The 15,865-nt window shown below is 37.7% G+C and overlaps 1 protein-coding gene across 7 annotated transcripts in view; it reads right to left on the bottom strand.

Annotated features, from left to right (window-relative positions):
• Window positions 1-1,053: 1,053 nt before the first annotated feature.
• Window positions 1,054-15,865, bottom strand: part of ampd2b (adenosine monophosphate deaminase 2b) — a 35,347-nt gene continuing 20,535 nt past the window's right edge. For 6 of the 7 annotated variants that reach the window (XM_048209903.1, XM_048209905.1, XM_048209902.1 and 3 more), the window contains 15 exons: window positions 15,610-15,678; window positions 15,416-15,524; window positions 13,268-13,457; window positions 10,876-11,002; window positions 10,672-10,761; window positions 10,231-10,360; window positions 9,901-10,095; window positions 7,689-7,820; window positions 7,412-7,575; window positions 6,560-6,686; window positions 5,915-6,078; window positions 5,042-5,162; window positions 4,502-4,675; window positions 4,286-4,396; window positions 2,308-2,602 (listed from right to left, as the gene is read on the bottom strand). In XM_048209903.1, the coding sequence (XP_048065860.1) occupies window positions 2,387-2,602; window positions 4,286-4,396; window positions 4,502-4,675; window positions 5,042-5,162; window positions 5,915-6,078; window positions 6,560-6,686; window positions 7,412-7,575; window positions 7,689-7,820; window positions 9,901-10,095; window positions 10,231-10,360; window positions 10,672-10,761; window positions 10,876-11,002; window positions 13,268-13,457; window positions 15,416-15,524; window positions 15,610-15,678 (2,119 nt within the window). In that variant the 3' untranslated portion in view covers window positions 2,308-2,386. Of the gene's footprint in view, window positions 1,606-2,307; window positions 2,603-4,285; window positions 4,397-4,501; window positions 4,676-5,041; window positions 5,163-5,914; window positions 6,079-6,559; window positions 6,687-7,411; window positions 7,576-7,688; window positions 7,821-9,900; window positions 10,096-10,230; window positions 10,361-10,671; window positions 10,762-10,875; window positions 11,003-13,267; window positions 13,458-15,415; window positions 15,525-15,609; window positions 15,679-15,865 lie in introns of those variants that run through there. The other variant, XR_007187455.1, reaches the window with a different exon arrangement.

Below are 15,865 nucleotides of genomic sequence, written 5' to 3'. Positions count from 1 at the left end.
TCACCTTCATTACTGCCGTATCCAGTATCACTCTGGAGACTGTAAGCTGGATCACGAACAGTTTACTGATCTATCCTTGAGTAACAACTTTTTAGCACAACCTCTGTTTTGTATTGTCCCTTTGTATTGACATTCATTCACAAAGCAGTCCGGTGTGAAATGATTCATGCAGACATAAACGAATTTCGGTAGAGTTGAGGGAGCATTTTCTTCGAAAACAATCCACCTCGTCTTCAGTGGCTCAGATTTCAGGAGTAATTGGAGAGAGCTATGTGGATACAGAGCACCCAAAATGCTTGGAAGACATTCTTGTCAGTGCAGCAATGGCGGACTGTGTACAACTCGCTGTGAACTCGCTCAAGACCAGGTCTATGTTAAAACGGCAGTGTCTGTCAACATTAAAACAAAAAACAAGGAGTGGTTGGATTTTTATCATTATAGGGTGGTTGTGTACACACACTGCCAACACACATTTATAGCAAAACACCATGCAAAAGTGAATTTTGCATAATAGGTCCCCTTTAACTCTAAGTTCATAATAAACGTCTCACAATTGTCTTGGAAACTTTTGTAAAAGTCTGTAAAATGTTTAATGTGACGCTCTAAGCAATTGTAAAACAAAAGCTCTAAGTTTAGGCAGTATTTATATCCCCAAAACTAGATGAAAAAGGCTACAGGAAAAGGGCTGGTCAAAAGGACAGAACACAAAGAAAGCCTCTGTCTTTGATACTCAAGCCAGGTCAGCTTGAAAAATAGAGATGCCAAGCTGTCTGAGTTTTCCAGGCCACACGGTTTGCTATTCATTGACAGTTTCATTATTCAGACTCAGATTATTTTAGCTGTACCAAAGCAGTCCGTTATGGTGCAAAATGGTATTTGTTAAAATTAATTTTTCATAATTATAAACACACATAATTTTACCATTTACATAGTTATTCTTCTAGTTATTTACATATAGCAGCTAATAAATACTAAGTTGCACATTTACAAATAGCTTACTTCTGCAGTGAAAAACAAAGTGAACAGTACATATCCAATATTAAATCCACAGACTCCCAGAATTATGATATTTTAATTTTGAGATATAGAATAGAGCAGAAAAAATAAACTTCACTTTGATATCTTCATGTCTGATTTACAATAAATAGCACTAATAATTATTCAATTACAGACACAAATAAAAATGGCCAAATGACTCATAGGATACAGCCACTAGAAAATAAATAATATCACAGTAATAGACAGATTAGAACAGAACCTGCTAAAATCAAGACTATAAAATGAGGAAAAAACTCCATTTAAAAATGACATGATTATGACGGCTCATGACAGAGATGTGCGGAGGTACTTGAGCTCACACAGAATAGCCAAAGAACAGATGCTTATGGCTGTTAGTGTTCAGAACAAGTGTACAAGCAACACCAAATGACGGTTCATTATCTATGACGGTGTAAACCATTTCACTGATCTTCATGCTGGACTGCAGGTTATGGACAGTGTAAGGTCCACAGTAACAGAGGGAGGAGACTTCTGGGGTTTCCTAAAGCTTGACTGTGGGTTTCTGGAACCTTCATAGATTCTGTAAGCGTGTTTCCAGTTGGTATTCTACAAAACGTTTGTGCTTTTGTCAAATACAATGTTGGCATTTCCTTTGTGCAATTTTGTTTGTTGTTATCAGGACTTTAAAAGGAACACTCCACTTTTTTTGAAAATAGGCTCATTTTCCAACTCCTCTACAGTTAAACAGTTGAGTTTTACCATTTTCTAATCCAGTCAGCCTATCTCCTTGTCTGGCGGTACCACTTTTAGCAGAGCTTAGCATAGTTAATTGAATCTGATGAGACCAATAGCATCTCGCTCAAAAATGACCAAAGAGTTTTGATATTTTTCCTGTTTAAAACTTGACTCTTCTGTAGTTACATCATGTACTAAGACCGACGGAAAATGAAAAGTTGCGGTAAAATGAAATTTTTTTTAGGCCGATATGGCTAGGAACTATACTCTCATTCTGGCGTAATGATCAAGGAACTTTGCTGCCGTACCATGGCAGAAACTCTTTGATCATTTTTGAGCAAGATGCTAACGGTCTAATCAGATTCAATGAACTATGCTAAGCTATGCTAAAAGTGGTACCGCCAGACCTGGAGATCGGCTGAATGGATTCGAAAACGGTAAAACTCAACTGTTTAACTCTAGGGGAGTTGGAAAATGAGCCTATTCCTTTAAACCTGCACTTTACAACCAAAATAACTACAATACATTTCTAGCAAATACCTAAATAAAAGACAAATAAAAAATGGTTATTTAGTTGACTGGCCCACATTTCCCTGATTCACCTTTCATTAACACTCTGCACTGGTTGAATAATTGAAAGCGTATGATGCCTCTAACATCTGGTCGGTCCTGCACCCATGCACAGGGATCCCTGCTCTTCAACCGTCTCCAGCTCCTCTGACCGCACAGCCTGCGTGATCAGATTCAGCTCCTCACAGAGCGTCTCGAAGCGGTACGCCACACGGATGTCAGGAACGTTGGTGCGTCGGATGTCGTTGCCCTCCTGCCCCTCTTTCAGATAATGCGGCCCCAGCCAGTAGCTTTTCACCTTGAAACAGGACGTTTGGATGCATTAATCAGATGCTTTTCTCTCTGATTCCTTGTATTTTAATACAAGGAATCAGTGTCTGTTTCAGTGGTTTGGCTTCAGGATGCACATTGAACACAGTACCAATACTGTTTATTGTACAGAATTGAATGGCAGCCAGTAATTCACCACACAGAGCATACTGTGGGTGGCACACAAATATCCTCAATGCAAGAGAAGCTGTATATAATGTAATTTAATCTTGGTCATATTTTCCTTTACATACTGTAGTTTGGTCAGGTTTTAGAGAATGAGGGCATGTTATGCAATCTGCCCATATTGGCGGCTATCTACTGTAATTTGACTAGTGACCAATACACTGTTGTGTTTGGAAACACAGCCAACAAAAGTATGAGAAGTATTTATCCTCCCTTTTAAAATCTGGAAGTTTTTAAGTTAATATGTACGCCCCCAATATTTGCATATGCCAGCCCATGATCAATGCATTACACAAGGGCAGCCAGTATTAACGTCTGGATCTGTGCACAGCTGAATCATCAGACTAGGTAAGCAAGCAAGGACAACAGCGAAAAATGGAAGATGGAGCAATAATAACTGACATGATCCATGATAACATGATATTTTTAGTGATGTTTGTAAATTGTCTTTCTAAATGTTTCGTTAGCATGTTGCTAATGTACTGTTAAATGTGGTTATAGTTAACATCGTTTCTTACTGTATTCACGGAGACAAGACTGTCGTTATTTTCATTTTTTAAACACTTGCAGTCTGTATAATGCATAAACACAACTTCATTCTTTATAAATCTCTCCAACAGTGTGTAATGTTAGCTTTAGCCACGGAGCACTATCAAACTCATTCAGAATCAAATGTAAACATCCAAATAAATACTATACTTACGCGATTAGACATGCTGCATGACGAACACTTTGTAAAGATCCATTTTGAGGGTTATGTTAGCTGTGTGAACTTTGTTTATGGTGTTTAAGGCAAGCGCGAGCTCTTGGGGCGTGGAGCATGAGATTTAAAGGGGCTGCGTACCCTGAATCGGCGCATTTATAATGATAGGAAGTTAAAAAAATTAATAAAAAAAAAAACTATGGGGTATTTTGAGCTGAAACTTCACAGACACATTCAGGGGACACTTAAGACTTATATTACATCTTTTGAAAACATGTTCTTTGGCACCTTTAAAATAACTGTTTTCTGTTTTAATATATTTTAACATGTAATTTATTCCTGTGATGCAAAGCTGAATTGTCAGCATCATTACTCCAGTCTTCAGTGTCACATGAGCCTTCAGAAATCATTCTAATATGCTGATTTTAAGAAACATTTCTTATTATTATCAATGTTGAAAACAGTTGTGCTGCTTCATATTTTTGTGGAAACCATGACGCATTTTTATCGGATTCTTTGATGAATGGAAAGTTCTTTGTCTTTGTCACTTTGGATCAACTTAATGCATCCTTGCTGAATAAAAGTATTTATTAAAAAAAATTAATTTACTGACCCCAAACTTTTGTGTATGTAGAAATTATCTAGATTAATATACCATTTTAGAGTATGGTTTGTTGTTAAGTCATGGTGCCTAATGCATTAACTAATTTAACCTTACTGTGAAGTGTTACTAAAAATGACTTCTGCCGGTGCTGACAGAGGTGTAAGTGTAGATGTAAGTACCTGGTGAGAAAATCCGCTCATGAGCACACTGTTTCGGGCCAGCTCACACATGTCACATGAGCTCAGCTTCCACACCTGAGCAGCGATGCTGTACTCCTCCATCAGCGGCTCCTGAACAACCACACACACTAGGTCAAACATATTACACACCTCACTCAAGAAATAACAGCTATAGAAAAGAAAAATCATATCTGATGGTATGATGTGGCTTGCAACCTTTGTGAAATGGAACTGCAGAGGGTCATCAGTGGACAAAGACACCATGAGGCCTCTGGACAGGTACTCAGGCAGCGGATTTCGATGGTAACTGAGGAAGAGGCTGTTGTTGCTGAGTGGAGACATGGCAATGCCGATCTGAGCCAGGTAATACAAATACTGCAGTACAGGAGCCTGAGAGGAAAATACACAAATGCTATGGACGGATAAACTTTTGACTGTTTGCAATGGGTTTTAAGATAAGAATATTAGCTCTGAAATACCCAGTGTGAGAAAACTTGACAGATATTGTTCTATCAAAACTTGTGACTAAAGTTCACTACGTTGAAAAGAGGATATCGATGTTTGAATGGCTGTAATCAAGTGTGCCGTTCAATAGTGGAACGTTTATATTATGTTACGATGAGATTTTAACACATATGGCCTTGGTCTAATACATAGAACACAGCAGTGAAAAAAAAAAGAACATTCTTTATATCCGAGCAGAACAGATTTCCAAGGACAACTGCGATTCAGTAGAAGTATCTAGAGTTTCTTTACTTTTCTCAGAAGTAGGCCATGGGAAATATTCTCTGACAGCATAAATCCAGACACGAGGTGGTGAATGGGCCCTGCCTCTCCACAGTGCGGACGTAATACAAACGAATTCAAGTTCCTTTGCCTGTTGGGAGAAATGGATGACATTTTAACAGTCGTGGATCTAAAACTTCTTTTATATTAAAGGATTAGTTCACTTCAGAATGAAAATTTCTTGATAATTTACTCACCCCCATGTCATCCAAGATGTTTATCTTTCTTCAGTCGAAAAGAAGGTTTTTAAGGAAAACATTCCAGGATTATTCTCCATATAGTGGACTTCAATGGGGTACAACAGGTTGAAGGTCCAAATTGCAGTTTCAATGCAGCTTCAAAGGGCTCTACATGATCCCAGCTGAGGAATAAGGGTCTTATCTAGCAAAATGATTGGTCGTTTTCTAAAAAAAATAAAAATTATATACTTTTTAACCACCTTGAACTAGCTCTGCGATGCGGCACACATTAGGTAATCATATTGGAAAGGTCATGAGTGACGTAGGCAGCAGGACCGATCCAGTGTCTGCAATTTGGACCTTCAACCTGATGTACCCCAGTGAAGTCCACTATATAGAGAAAATCCTGGGATGTTTTCCTCAAAAACCTTAATTTCTTTTCGACTGAAGAAAGAAAGACATGGGGGTGACTAAATTATCAGGAAATTTTAATTCTGAAGTGAACTAATCCTTTAAGGAACCTACACAATAGTTTTGATGAGAAGGTTTTCATTCGGCTGTTTATGTCCCATAAATCTCAACCAGTATAAAATACATACATTTCTACCTTAATTGATTAAATGTATTGTGGTAAGCAAAGGGTGTACTTGGGTGCATCAGATACCTGCGCAGGTGGTTGAGTACAGTCATATTTGCATACATGTAGTACAGATAATATGAGTAGGGAGGATTGTCTTCTTCTGTCCAGTTCACAGGTTTTGGACTGTCCAGGTTAAAGATGTGATGCTCAGGTTTGGACTCATCATCCACACTATCAAACCCGACAACCTGAAGAACATTCAGTCTCACAATATAATAAAACTGTGATCCTACTTGTGGATCATTTGGTTCTATTAATTTGAAGCTTCAAAGGGTAAATGGTGATGGTTTTATTTTGCAGAGTAAAGTGGGACCTTGTGAATCACTTGTGATTACTCCACTGTTAAAAGTTAAACTTTAATGGCAGACTCTTTCTTATCCAAAACATCTTACAATGGTCTTCTTATTATAGGGACAATAATAAATGTATGAGCACAGGGTTTGAAATTAAGGATTACTAGGCCAGGTCTTTAACAACTACCTCCACCCTTTATCTTCTATGGAAAAGGTAGTGAGTGTAAAATCTAAAACAAATGTTTCTTATAAATAAATTGGGCAGTTTATTATACCTTGAGGATATTGTGCACTATGTAAGCCTCTACTCCACAGTAGCAGTTATATAATTTTACACTACAACTAGCTTTTATCACATGACAAAAAGTTCACTCACATGTTGCAGGAAGAGATGCAGCTGTGGGTGGCTGCTGGGATTGACAGTGACTTCAAACAGAGGCATAAAAATGTTCTCTAGCATCTCCTGGAAGTTAGAGAGCTGCTTCTTGGTGTGGTACACGTCACTGCAGAGGAAAGAAACAATCTGTTATCTTTGTATCTTTGTATGATAAGTTTTAATTTAGTCTGAAATGTATATTTAATGTACAGTAAAAATATCGGTATTTATTTTTTATTAGGCGTTTAATTTTAGGTGCTTTTTAATTTAGTAATAATATACACTACCATTCAAAAGTCTGGGATAAGTCAGTTTTTTTTATTTAATTATTTATTATTGTTTATTTTATAATTAAGTAAGGACACAGTAATAAAAAGTTCAAAAGAAAAGTAAATAAATGCTTTTCTTTTGAACTTTTTATTCATCAAAGAATCCTGAAAAAAGTAATCACGGTTTCCACAAAAATATTAAGCAGCACAACAGTAAAAATAATAAGAAATATTTCTTGAGCACCAAATCAGCATATTAAAATAGGTATCATGTGACTTAAGACTGGAGTAATGATGCTGAAAATTCAGCTTTGCCATAACAGAAATAAATGAACATTTTAAAATATATTCAAATATAAAAGTTTTTTTTATGGTAAAAATATTTCACAATATTACTGTTTTTACTGTATTTCTGATCAAATAAATGCAGCCTTAAAAACATTTTAAAAATCTTACCGATATTAAACTTTTGAACAGTAGTATATATATATTTTTTGATTTTCATAAAAGAATTAAGCCTGCTGTAGACATCAGATAATAAATGTCCACTTTACATAGATATTTCCCAATTCTCAGTACTCACAATAGCCGTGGCACCTGCACCAGCCAGCGCACATTATCTGAATAAACCTTGTGTTTGACGGCCCACTGAGCCAGTTTATCCCATTCATCTCGTGAGCGGCCGTAGATGGAGAGACGCAGCTCCACATTCTGATACTTGCTCTCCTCCAGATCTGCCATCACCTCCTGAAACGCACCAACATACAACTATCAACAGGGGGTGCACTTAACCATGTGAAGCCGAATTCATCAACATGCTTGTTTTGTTCCGTTCAAAGATTATAAGGAACAGCTGATACCTTGATTATGTGCCCAAAGTATTTCCCCTCAATATGGTTGTCAGTTTTAATAAAGATTTCTCGGAGGATGGACTCTCCAATGGGGTTGTATTTGGAATTGAATTTATCAAAGCGATGGAATGTGTTACGGTCCTGTGGGAAAGACAGAATATTTTTAATATTTAAAATAGCAAATTTATTTTCTCTTACATACATTCACATTTAATCATTCAGCAGATGCTTTTGTCCAAATCGACTTCCAAACGAGGAGAACTATAGAAGCAGTTAAACCAACAAAAAGGCAACAATATGTAGGTGCTGTGACAAGTCCCGGTTAGCCAAGCACAGTACATGTAGCAAGTTTTCCCCAGTGAAGACTACTTATTCCCACATACAATTTAGAGAAGAATCTCTTTTAGTAAAGATTTTTATTCACATGGTTTAGGGACCTATTAAACTGTGTGCAACTTTGTATAGCATTCATTTAGTGCCACAGTTTGCATTCAGTAGAGAACAACAGTTCATTCATAAGCTTATTCAGTTCTCACCTAAGTGTAAAACCACTAAGCTTGTGCGACTGCATCTGCAACATATTTTTGTGAGAGTGACCTAGATCCCACACAGTCCTCCAAAGTTTGGAATACCCACTTGATATTTGCCTTGACATACACTGTGTGAAACAAATTTTAGCTACTTTACTTTTCTTTTTTACTTTTTTTTTATGGTCCTATATTTTATTTCAGTTTTCTGCCCTTTTATGTTTATATTTTTGTTAATAGTCACTTTATAAAATTGTAATAAATAATTGTTATATCAAACAAGAAACACTACCATTCAAAAGTTTGTGGTCAGTGTTTTTTTTTTATAGAAATGAATACTTTTATTCAAGTGACAGTAAAGACATTTATAATGTTATAAAAAATATTGAAATTTCAAATAAATGCTATTCTTTTGAACTTTCTATTCCTCAGAGAATCCTGAGAGAATAAAAAATAAGAAATGTTTCTTGAGCATCAAATCAGCATATTAGAACGATTTCTGAAGGATCATGTGACTCTGAAAATTCAGCTTTGCCATCACAGGAAGAAATTACATTTTAGAATATATTACAATAGAAAACAGTTATTTTAAATTGTACTAACATTTCACAATATTACTGTTTTTACTGTAGTTTTGACCAATAAATGCAGCCTTGGTGAGCAAAGGAGACTTCTTTCAAAAACATAACAAAAAAACTGACCCCAATTTTTTTAACAGTAGTGTATTCATGTTGTTGTTATCATTATTATTAAAGGTGCCCTATAATTAAATATTGAATTTATATTGGCATAGTTAAATAACAAGAGTTCAGTACATGGAAAAGACATACACTGAGTTTCAAACTCCATTGGTTCCTCCTTCTTATATAAATCTCATTTGTTTAAAAGACCTCCGAAGAACAGGCGACTTTTCCGTAACAGAGCCGTCGTTATTTTCATTTTTAAACACTTGCAGTCTGTATAATGCATAAACACAACTTCATTCTTTATAAATCTCTCCAACAGTGTGTAATGTTAGCTTTAGCCACGCAGCATAGCCTCAAACTCATTCAGAATCAAATGTAATACATCCAAATAAATACTATACTCACATGATCCGATGTATGCATGCAGCATGCATGACGAACATCTTGTAAAGATCCATTTTGAGGGTTATATTAGCTGTGTGAACTGTTTTTATGCTGTTCAAGGCAAGCACGAGCTCCGGGACGGGGAAGCGGGAGATTTAAAGGGGCGGCAACCTATATATCGGTGCATAGTTAATGATGCCCCAAAATAGGCAGTTAAAAAAATGAATTAAAAAAAAAATCTATGGGGTATTTTGAGCTGAAACTTCACAGACACATTCAGGGGACACCTTAGACTTTTATTACATCTTTTAAAAAGAAGTTCTAGGGCACCTTTAATTAGTATTCCTATGTATAATTGCTAGCGATGATATAAGTATTTATCCAAACACAAAAACAAAAGCATGCACATCACTGGCAAATTGCTAAAAGTGGGCACTCATCCGAAAATAACATAACGTTTTAAACACAGAGGCGATCTGATGAAGATCCTGTGTGCTCAAAATGTTACCTTTGTAAAAGTCTGTCAATAAATGTCTAATTTTTGGAGCTGTGGTGTGCCGACTTCTCTTTTATCAGGAGTATTTTTCCAACCTCTTATGGCAGGTGTTTGACTAGACTTCTTACCGCGTGCATATCCAGAGTGTCTACGCTGAGGTCAAAGGCCGTCAGGTTCATGCTCTCAAACACCTCTGTTAGGGTCTGTCCTCGACCTTGTTCTACATGGACGATTTCACCTGGATATTTCTTTATGGCTCTTTTAATGAAGCGCAGCAGGTGCTTCTGATTCATACAGGATGAGGCATGGATGTGTGTGTCCACCTGAAGATCAACAAATGAAAGGTCAATAGCCAGAATTACATTACTAGTTCAAATAATCAGGTTTTTCCTGTGACAACCACTAAAAAAAAACTATTTTGAGCTAAATTGTTGTGTTCATGCCAATGCACAGCAGACCTTCCTGATGTTGTAGAAATCACGGTGGGGGACCTTCTTCTGTGCCGCCAATTCTTTCATCTCGTTTAAGAGAACGTGCATCTGGAACTTGGAGCTGAGGTACTGCAGTCGGCGATAGCAGAAAGATTTCCTGTTGGAAAAAATATACAATTAGAAATCCATATGCTAATGATCAGACCAGTTTTGGCTATTTCAGGGAACAGATTTAATCAGTCTTTGCCACTTCTTCTTTGTAATATTATTCACATTACAAATTAATTACTGGACTTATCTCTTTCAGCATGGGTTCATTTTTACATTTCACCCACAGGTTCAAACTAAGGTCAGTGTATAATGATTTCAATCAAGCAAAGCAGCTCGCTCAGGGATCAGCTCACATTTACAGAATAAGCTGTTTTAATTAGTAATTTGATCATCTTCATAGTGTGCAGTACAACTTACACTGGCCCGTTAATGATGAGCGCCATCATCATGTTCATATCCGCTATGTACTCCTGCAGGTCTGGGTACGGCAGGTCCAGCTCTGAGGAACTGATGGACATTACGAAAAACATTTTAAAAAGAAAAGAGAAAAATATATATATATATGAAATTCAACAGTTAAGCCTACTCTATTCTAGGGACATGGCAACGCTGTCGTCTTACTTGTGTGTGTATACATGAACAACACCATCCACCATCTTGCAAGTGTAGCCCAACCCAGGGGCCATTTTGGCAGGGTCAAACCCCTCATAGGGGTGGGTTTCTGACACAGGCGGGTGGACGGTTGCATCTGTGGAGAGCACATGAGGTAAGAGAAGAGAAGTGAAGAGAATCATTTTGTAACTTCATACTGATCATACAGAACTCTTAAACTCTTATAACTATAATAAGAAACATATCTATTGAAACTAAAGTCAAGGAGAGAGTTTGAGGAAACAATATGCCCAAAAATTGTCATCATTAACTCACCCTCATGCCTTTATAAACCATGGAACACAAAAGAGAATTTTTAAAGAATATACTGGTCACTTCTTTTGATATAATTAAAGTGAATGAAGACTGTGGCTGTCAAAATGTTAAAAAGCATCATGTTTTCTAAATCAATAAGATGGATTTGTGTGCGAACAGGCTGAGATTTACCATTTATTCACTAATAAATTTTACTTTATTGAGAAATTAACTATGGCGACCGGCTCATTGAACCAGAGAACTGATTCAGTTCAGTCAAAAAGAACTATCTGTTCATAAATCTAGCCATTTCTCTCATGAACACATTAAAAGGTTAGTTCACCCAAAAATGACATTTCTGTCATTAAGTACTTACTCTCATGTCGTCCCAAACCCATAAGACAAATCAAGATATTTTTGATGAAATCAGAGGGTTTCTGAACAATGTCATTGCACCTTTTGAGGTCCAGAAAGTGATATTGCGTGACTTGTCAGTGAATTACGGTTCTGTCTATTAAATGCCGCTAATCTCATGCGATATATCGTGCAGCCCTAATTCAGACCCTTTGCTGTGACACTCATATAGTTAACTCAGGTGCTGTCCATTTCTTCTGATCATCCTTGAGATGGTTCTACACCTTCATTTGAGTCCAGCTGTGTTTGATTATACTGATTGGACTTGATTAGGAAAGCCACACACCTGTCTATATAAGACCTTACAGCTCACAGTGCATGTCAGAGCAAATGAGAATCATGAGGTCAAAGGAACTGCCTGAAGAGCTCAGAGACAGAATTGTGGCAAGGCACAGATCTGGTCAAGGTTACAAAAAAAAAATTTCTGCTGCACTTAAGGTTCCTAAGAGCACAGTGGCCTCCATAATCCTTAAATGGAAGACGTCTGGGACGACCAGAACCCTTCCTAGAGCTGGCCGTCCGGCCAAACTGAGCTATCGGGGGAGAAGAGCCTTGGTGATAGAGGTAAAGAAGAACCCAAAGATCACTGTGGCTGAGCTCCAGAGATGCAGTCGGGAGATGGGAGAAAGTTGTAGAAAGTCAACCATCACTGCAGCCCTCCACCAGTCGGGGCTTTATGGCAGAGTGGCCCGACGGAAGCCTCTCCTCAGTGCAAGACACATGAAAGTCCGCATGAAGTTTGCCAAGATGGTGAGAAATAAAATTCTCTGGTCTGATGAGATCAAGATAGAACTTTTTGGCCTTAATTCTAAGCAGTATGTGTGAAGAAAACCAGGCACTGCTCATCACCTGTCCAATACAGTCCCAACAGTGAAGCATGGTGGTGGCAGCATCATGCTGTGGGGGTGTTTTTCAGCTGCAGGAACAGGACGACTGGTTGCAATCGAGGGAAAGATGAATGCGGCCAAGTACAGGGATATCCTGGACAAAAACCTTCTCCAGAGTGCTCAGGACCTCAGACTGGGCCGAAGGTTTACCTTCCAACAAGACAATGACCCTAAGCACACAGCTAAAATGCTTCTACTAAATACTGAGCAAAGGGTCTGAATACTTAGGACCATGTGATATTTCAGTTTTTCTTTTTTAATAAATCTGCAAAAATGTCAACAATTCTGTGTTTTTCTGTCAATATGGGGTGCTGTGTGTACATTAATTAAGAAAAAAATGAACTTAAATGATTTTAGCAAATGGTTGCAATATAACAAAGAGTGAAAAATTTAAGGGGGTCTGAATACTTTCCGTACCCACTGTAACACTCAAGTCATAGGAATGACTTTATTGTGCTTTTTGTCATTATGGCAGTAATGACAAAATTTTCATTTTTGTGTGAACTACTGCTTTAAAGAGTAGAAATACATTTGTGCTGTGGCTTAACTGATCATTTGTGGTTCATAAACATGCTGCATCTCAGAGCACCTGCTTTCAGTTTTTTCTGTAGTAACTGAAGACAATTCCATGAAAACATTCTGCTGTACATCATTCAAATCAATCCAGAGTTTAAATTCAATATTTAGTTCTTTTTTAACTATACATTGGACATAAAACCATTTTGGCTATAAAATCCTGATTCCTCCTGAACAAAAATGATCAACCTTCAGAATATTTCCAATAAGAAAGCTCTGGTTCAACCCACTTGCAGATACAGAGGACTCGGGCATCTCCTCAAAGGTATTGAGGTCCAGGGGTCGGTCACTCAGCTCCTCCTGCAGGTAACGTGCTGTGGTCCTGCAGAAGCTTTGCATGGACAGAGAGATGTACTTCTCTCTGATGAACAGAGCTTTGACCACACATTTAGCAGCATCCAGCAGATCAGTGAATGGAACCTGGGGATGTGTGAGAGAAGAACACTCACTTAAACACAGTCTGGACAGAAGTCATTCATCCATCAGAGGTACGGATTTTTCAGTGACCCCTTCTGCGGGTTACATTGTTAAGCCAGTAGGTGGCAACAAATGACTCTTCAATTTGTTCGACACCACTGGGTGCTTCTCAATACTCAAACTGAGGCTTCCTGGTTTCCTCGCTCCTACATCCTCCAGCCTGTGACCAGGAAACCAGTCAAACTCAGCCGTCTTGAAGGACATCTCAATTGTCTAATTGGACTACAGGGAGGTGAGGAATGAGGAGTGAGGAAGCTTCCCGAGGAGCTATGAGCGAGTATACACAGGTGTATCCTTTGCGGAAGTCTTTCTCGTTGAGAAACTTGACGCACATATACGTTCTCATCCCCCTTCATATCTGTCACAATAATTTAAATGTATTCTTTACTTTTGCAGTTTAAATAAACTTTACTTTAAGGGCAGATCCCTCGAGTGCAGCTGATGACGCTATCAAGAGACACTCAAGTGATCAAGAACATTTCAATATACAAATAACATTTCCTTCGATTCCTCCATCCTTATTTTCTTTCCTTGCATCCTTCCCTCACATCCTATGGGGGTCGAGCTGAGGCGCAGGGAAAGGAAGTGAGGAAAGGAAACGAGGATGCACAAATAACAAATGAGAAGCACCCATTGATTCATTCAGAAAGGAAATAAGTATGAGCATGTCAATGATTCATTCATTCGATTCATTCAAAAACACTGATTCACTGAAAAAGGAAAAAAGTTTGAGTGAATCACTGAATCATTCACTAAGTCAATTTGTTCAAAAATAATGATTCAGATATTCAGAAACTAAACACCTCATTCCTCAAAAACTCAACAATGCTTTAGATGCTCAGCATTGACTTCATTTGAAACTATTTTCTTCTGCATATTCTCCAAGTTACTGAATATTAACTTAATTATTGAACTAATTTAAAAACAATATCATTCTTGTAATCATGTCGTTGGTATGAATATCACTAATAAATTATATGTGATTGCTTAAAGGTGCCCTAGAACCAGTTTTTACAAGATGTAATATAAGTCTAAGGTGTCCCCTGAATGTGTATGTGAAGTTTCAGCTCAAAATACCCCATAGATTTTTTTTTATTAATTTTTTTAGCTGCCTATTTTGGGGCATCATTAACTATGCAACGATTCAGGCTGCGGCCCCTTTAAATCGCGCGCTCCCTGCCCCCTGAGCTCTCGACTATAATACAGTGCATTTACAAAGTTCACACAGCTAATATAACCCTCAAATGGATCTTTACAAGATGTTCGTCAAGCATGCTGCATGCATACGTCGGATCATGTGAGTATAGTATTTATTTGGATGTTTTCATTTGATTCTGTTACGTAACAGTTGGTGTTATGTTGAGATTCGCCTGTTTTTCTGAGGTCTTTTAAACAAATGAAATTTACACAAGAAGGAGGAAACAATGGTGTTTGAGACTCACTGTATGTCATTTCCATGTACTGAACTCTTGTTATTCAACTATGCCAAGGTAAATTAAATTTTTGATTCTAGGGCACCTTTAAATGTACCTAAATCTACAGTATATCTTTCTAACTTTTTCTGGGAGACAGTTGTACAATACATGAGATTGATACCACATACCATTCAATTGTACTTAAATCCACAATACAAAACAGTATTTTGGTGACAAAATACAAAAAGTCTGCATTTCCCTGTTTCCATGAATTTTTCTTCATTAATGTGAAAACCCTTCAGCTGTGTTGATGTTAGCTCATGTTTCCCTCTGGGGTTTGTGTAATTGTGTGTGTGGATGTGTGAAACTCTGTTCTCCCTCAGGAGTTTATATAATGTCTGTAGTGTCCACTCCAGTTCTGTCAACAACATCTTGTTTTTGTAAAACAAACAAAACAGAAAAATGAAAAACAGGAGCTGTTACTACCCCACATTTCTCCTCTCCAGAGATTGCGACTCTCTGATACTCTCTCTCAGGGACGAGTTCTCTCTCGGGATACAGTTCTTTGGGTGCCTGGCATTGCTCTTTCATATACCTGAGAAAGAGAGGAGATGCTGATATTAGTTAGCAAACACTGGGTCTCATATAAATCATCACATAACATCTTAAAAGGCACTCACTCCAGATCTGTTGCACTGTCTGTTTTCATGAAGTCCTGTTTGGCTCGCAGTAGGATATCAGGCTCAAACCTCAAGAGAAAAGGCATTTAATTAACTGACTGTGGGTCATAGGTCACATGTGCATACAGAGCAGTGAATGTTGGACTAATATTGGTACATGAAGTGATGACTTTATTACACGTTCCCAGCTGAAAACACTAGTATATTTGGACACCAGCATAATGTGTTTTTCGGTTGCTGGACTACAGCATGGGAT

Source organism: Megalobrama amblycephala, linkage group LG12 (assembly GCF_018812025.1).
Source record: "Megalobrama amblycephala isolate DHTTF-2021 linkage group LG12, ASM1881202v1, whole genome shotgun sequence".
In the NCBI taxonomy this organism is placed as follows: domain Eukaryota; kingdom Metazoa; phylum Chordata; class Actinopteri; order Cypriniformes; family Xenocyprididae; genus Megalobrama; species Megalobrama amblycephala.
The sequence above is the reverse complement of the archived record's forward strand: the minus strand, read 5'-3'. Positions and strand labels throughout refer to the sequence as shown.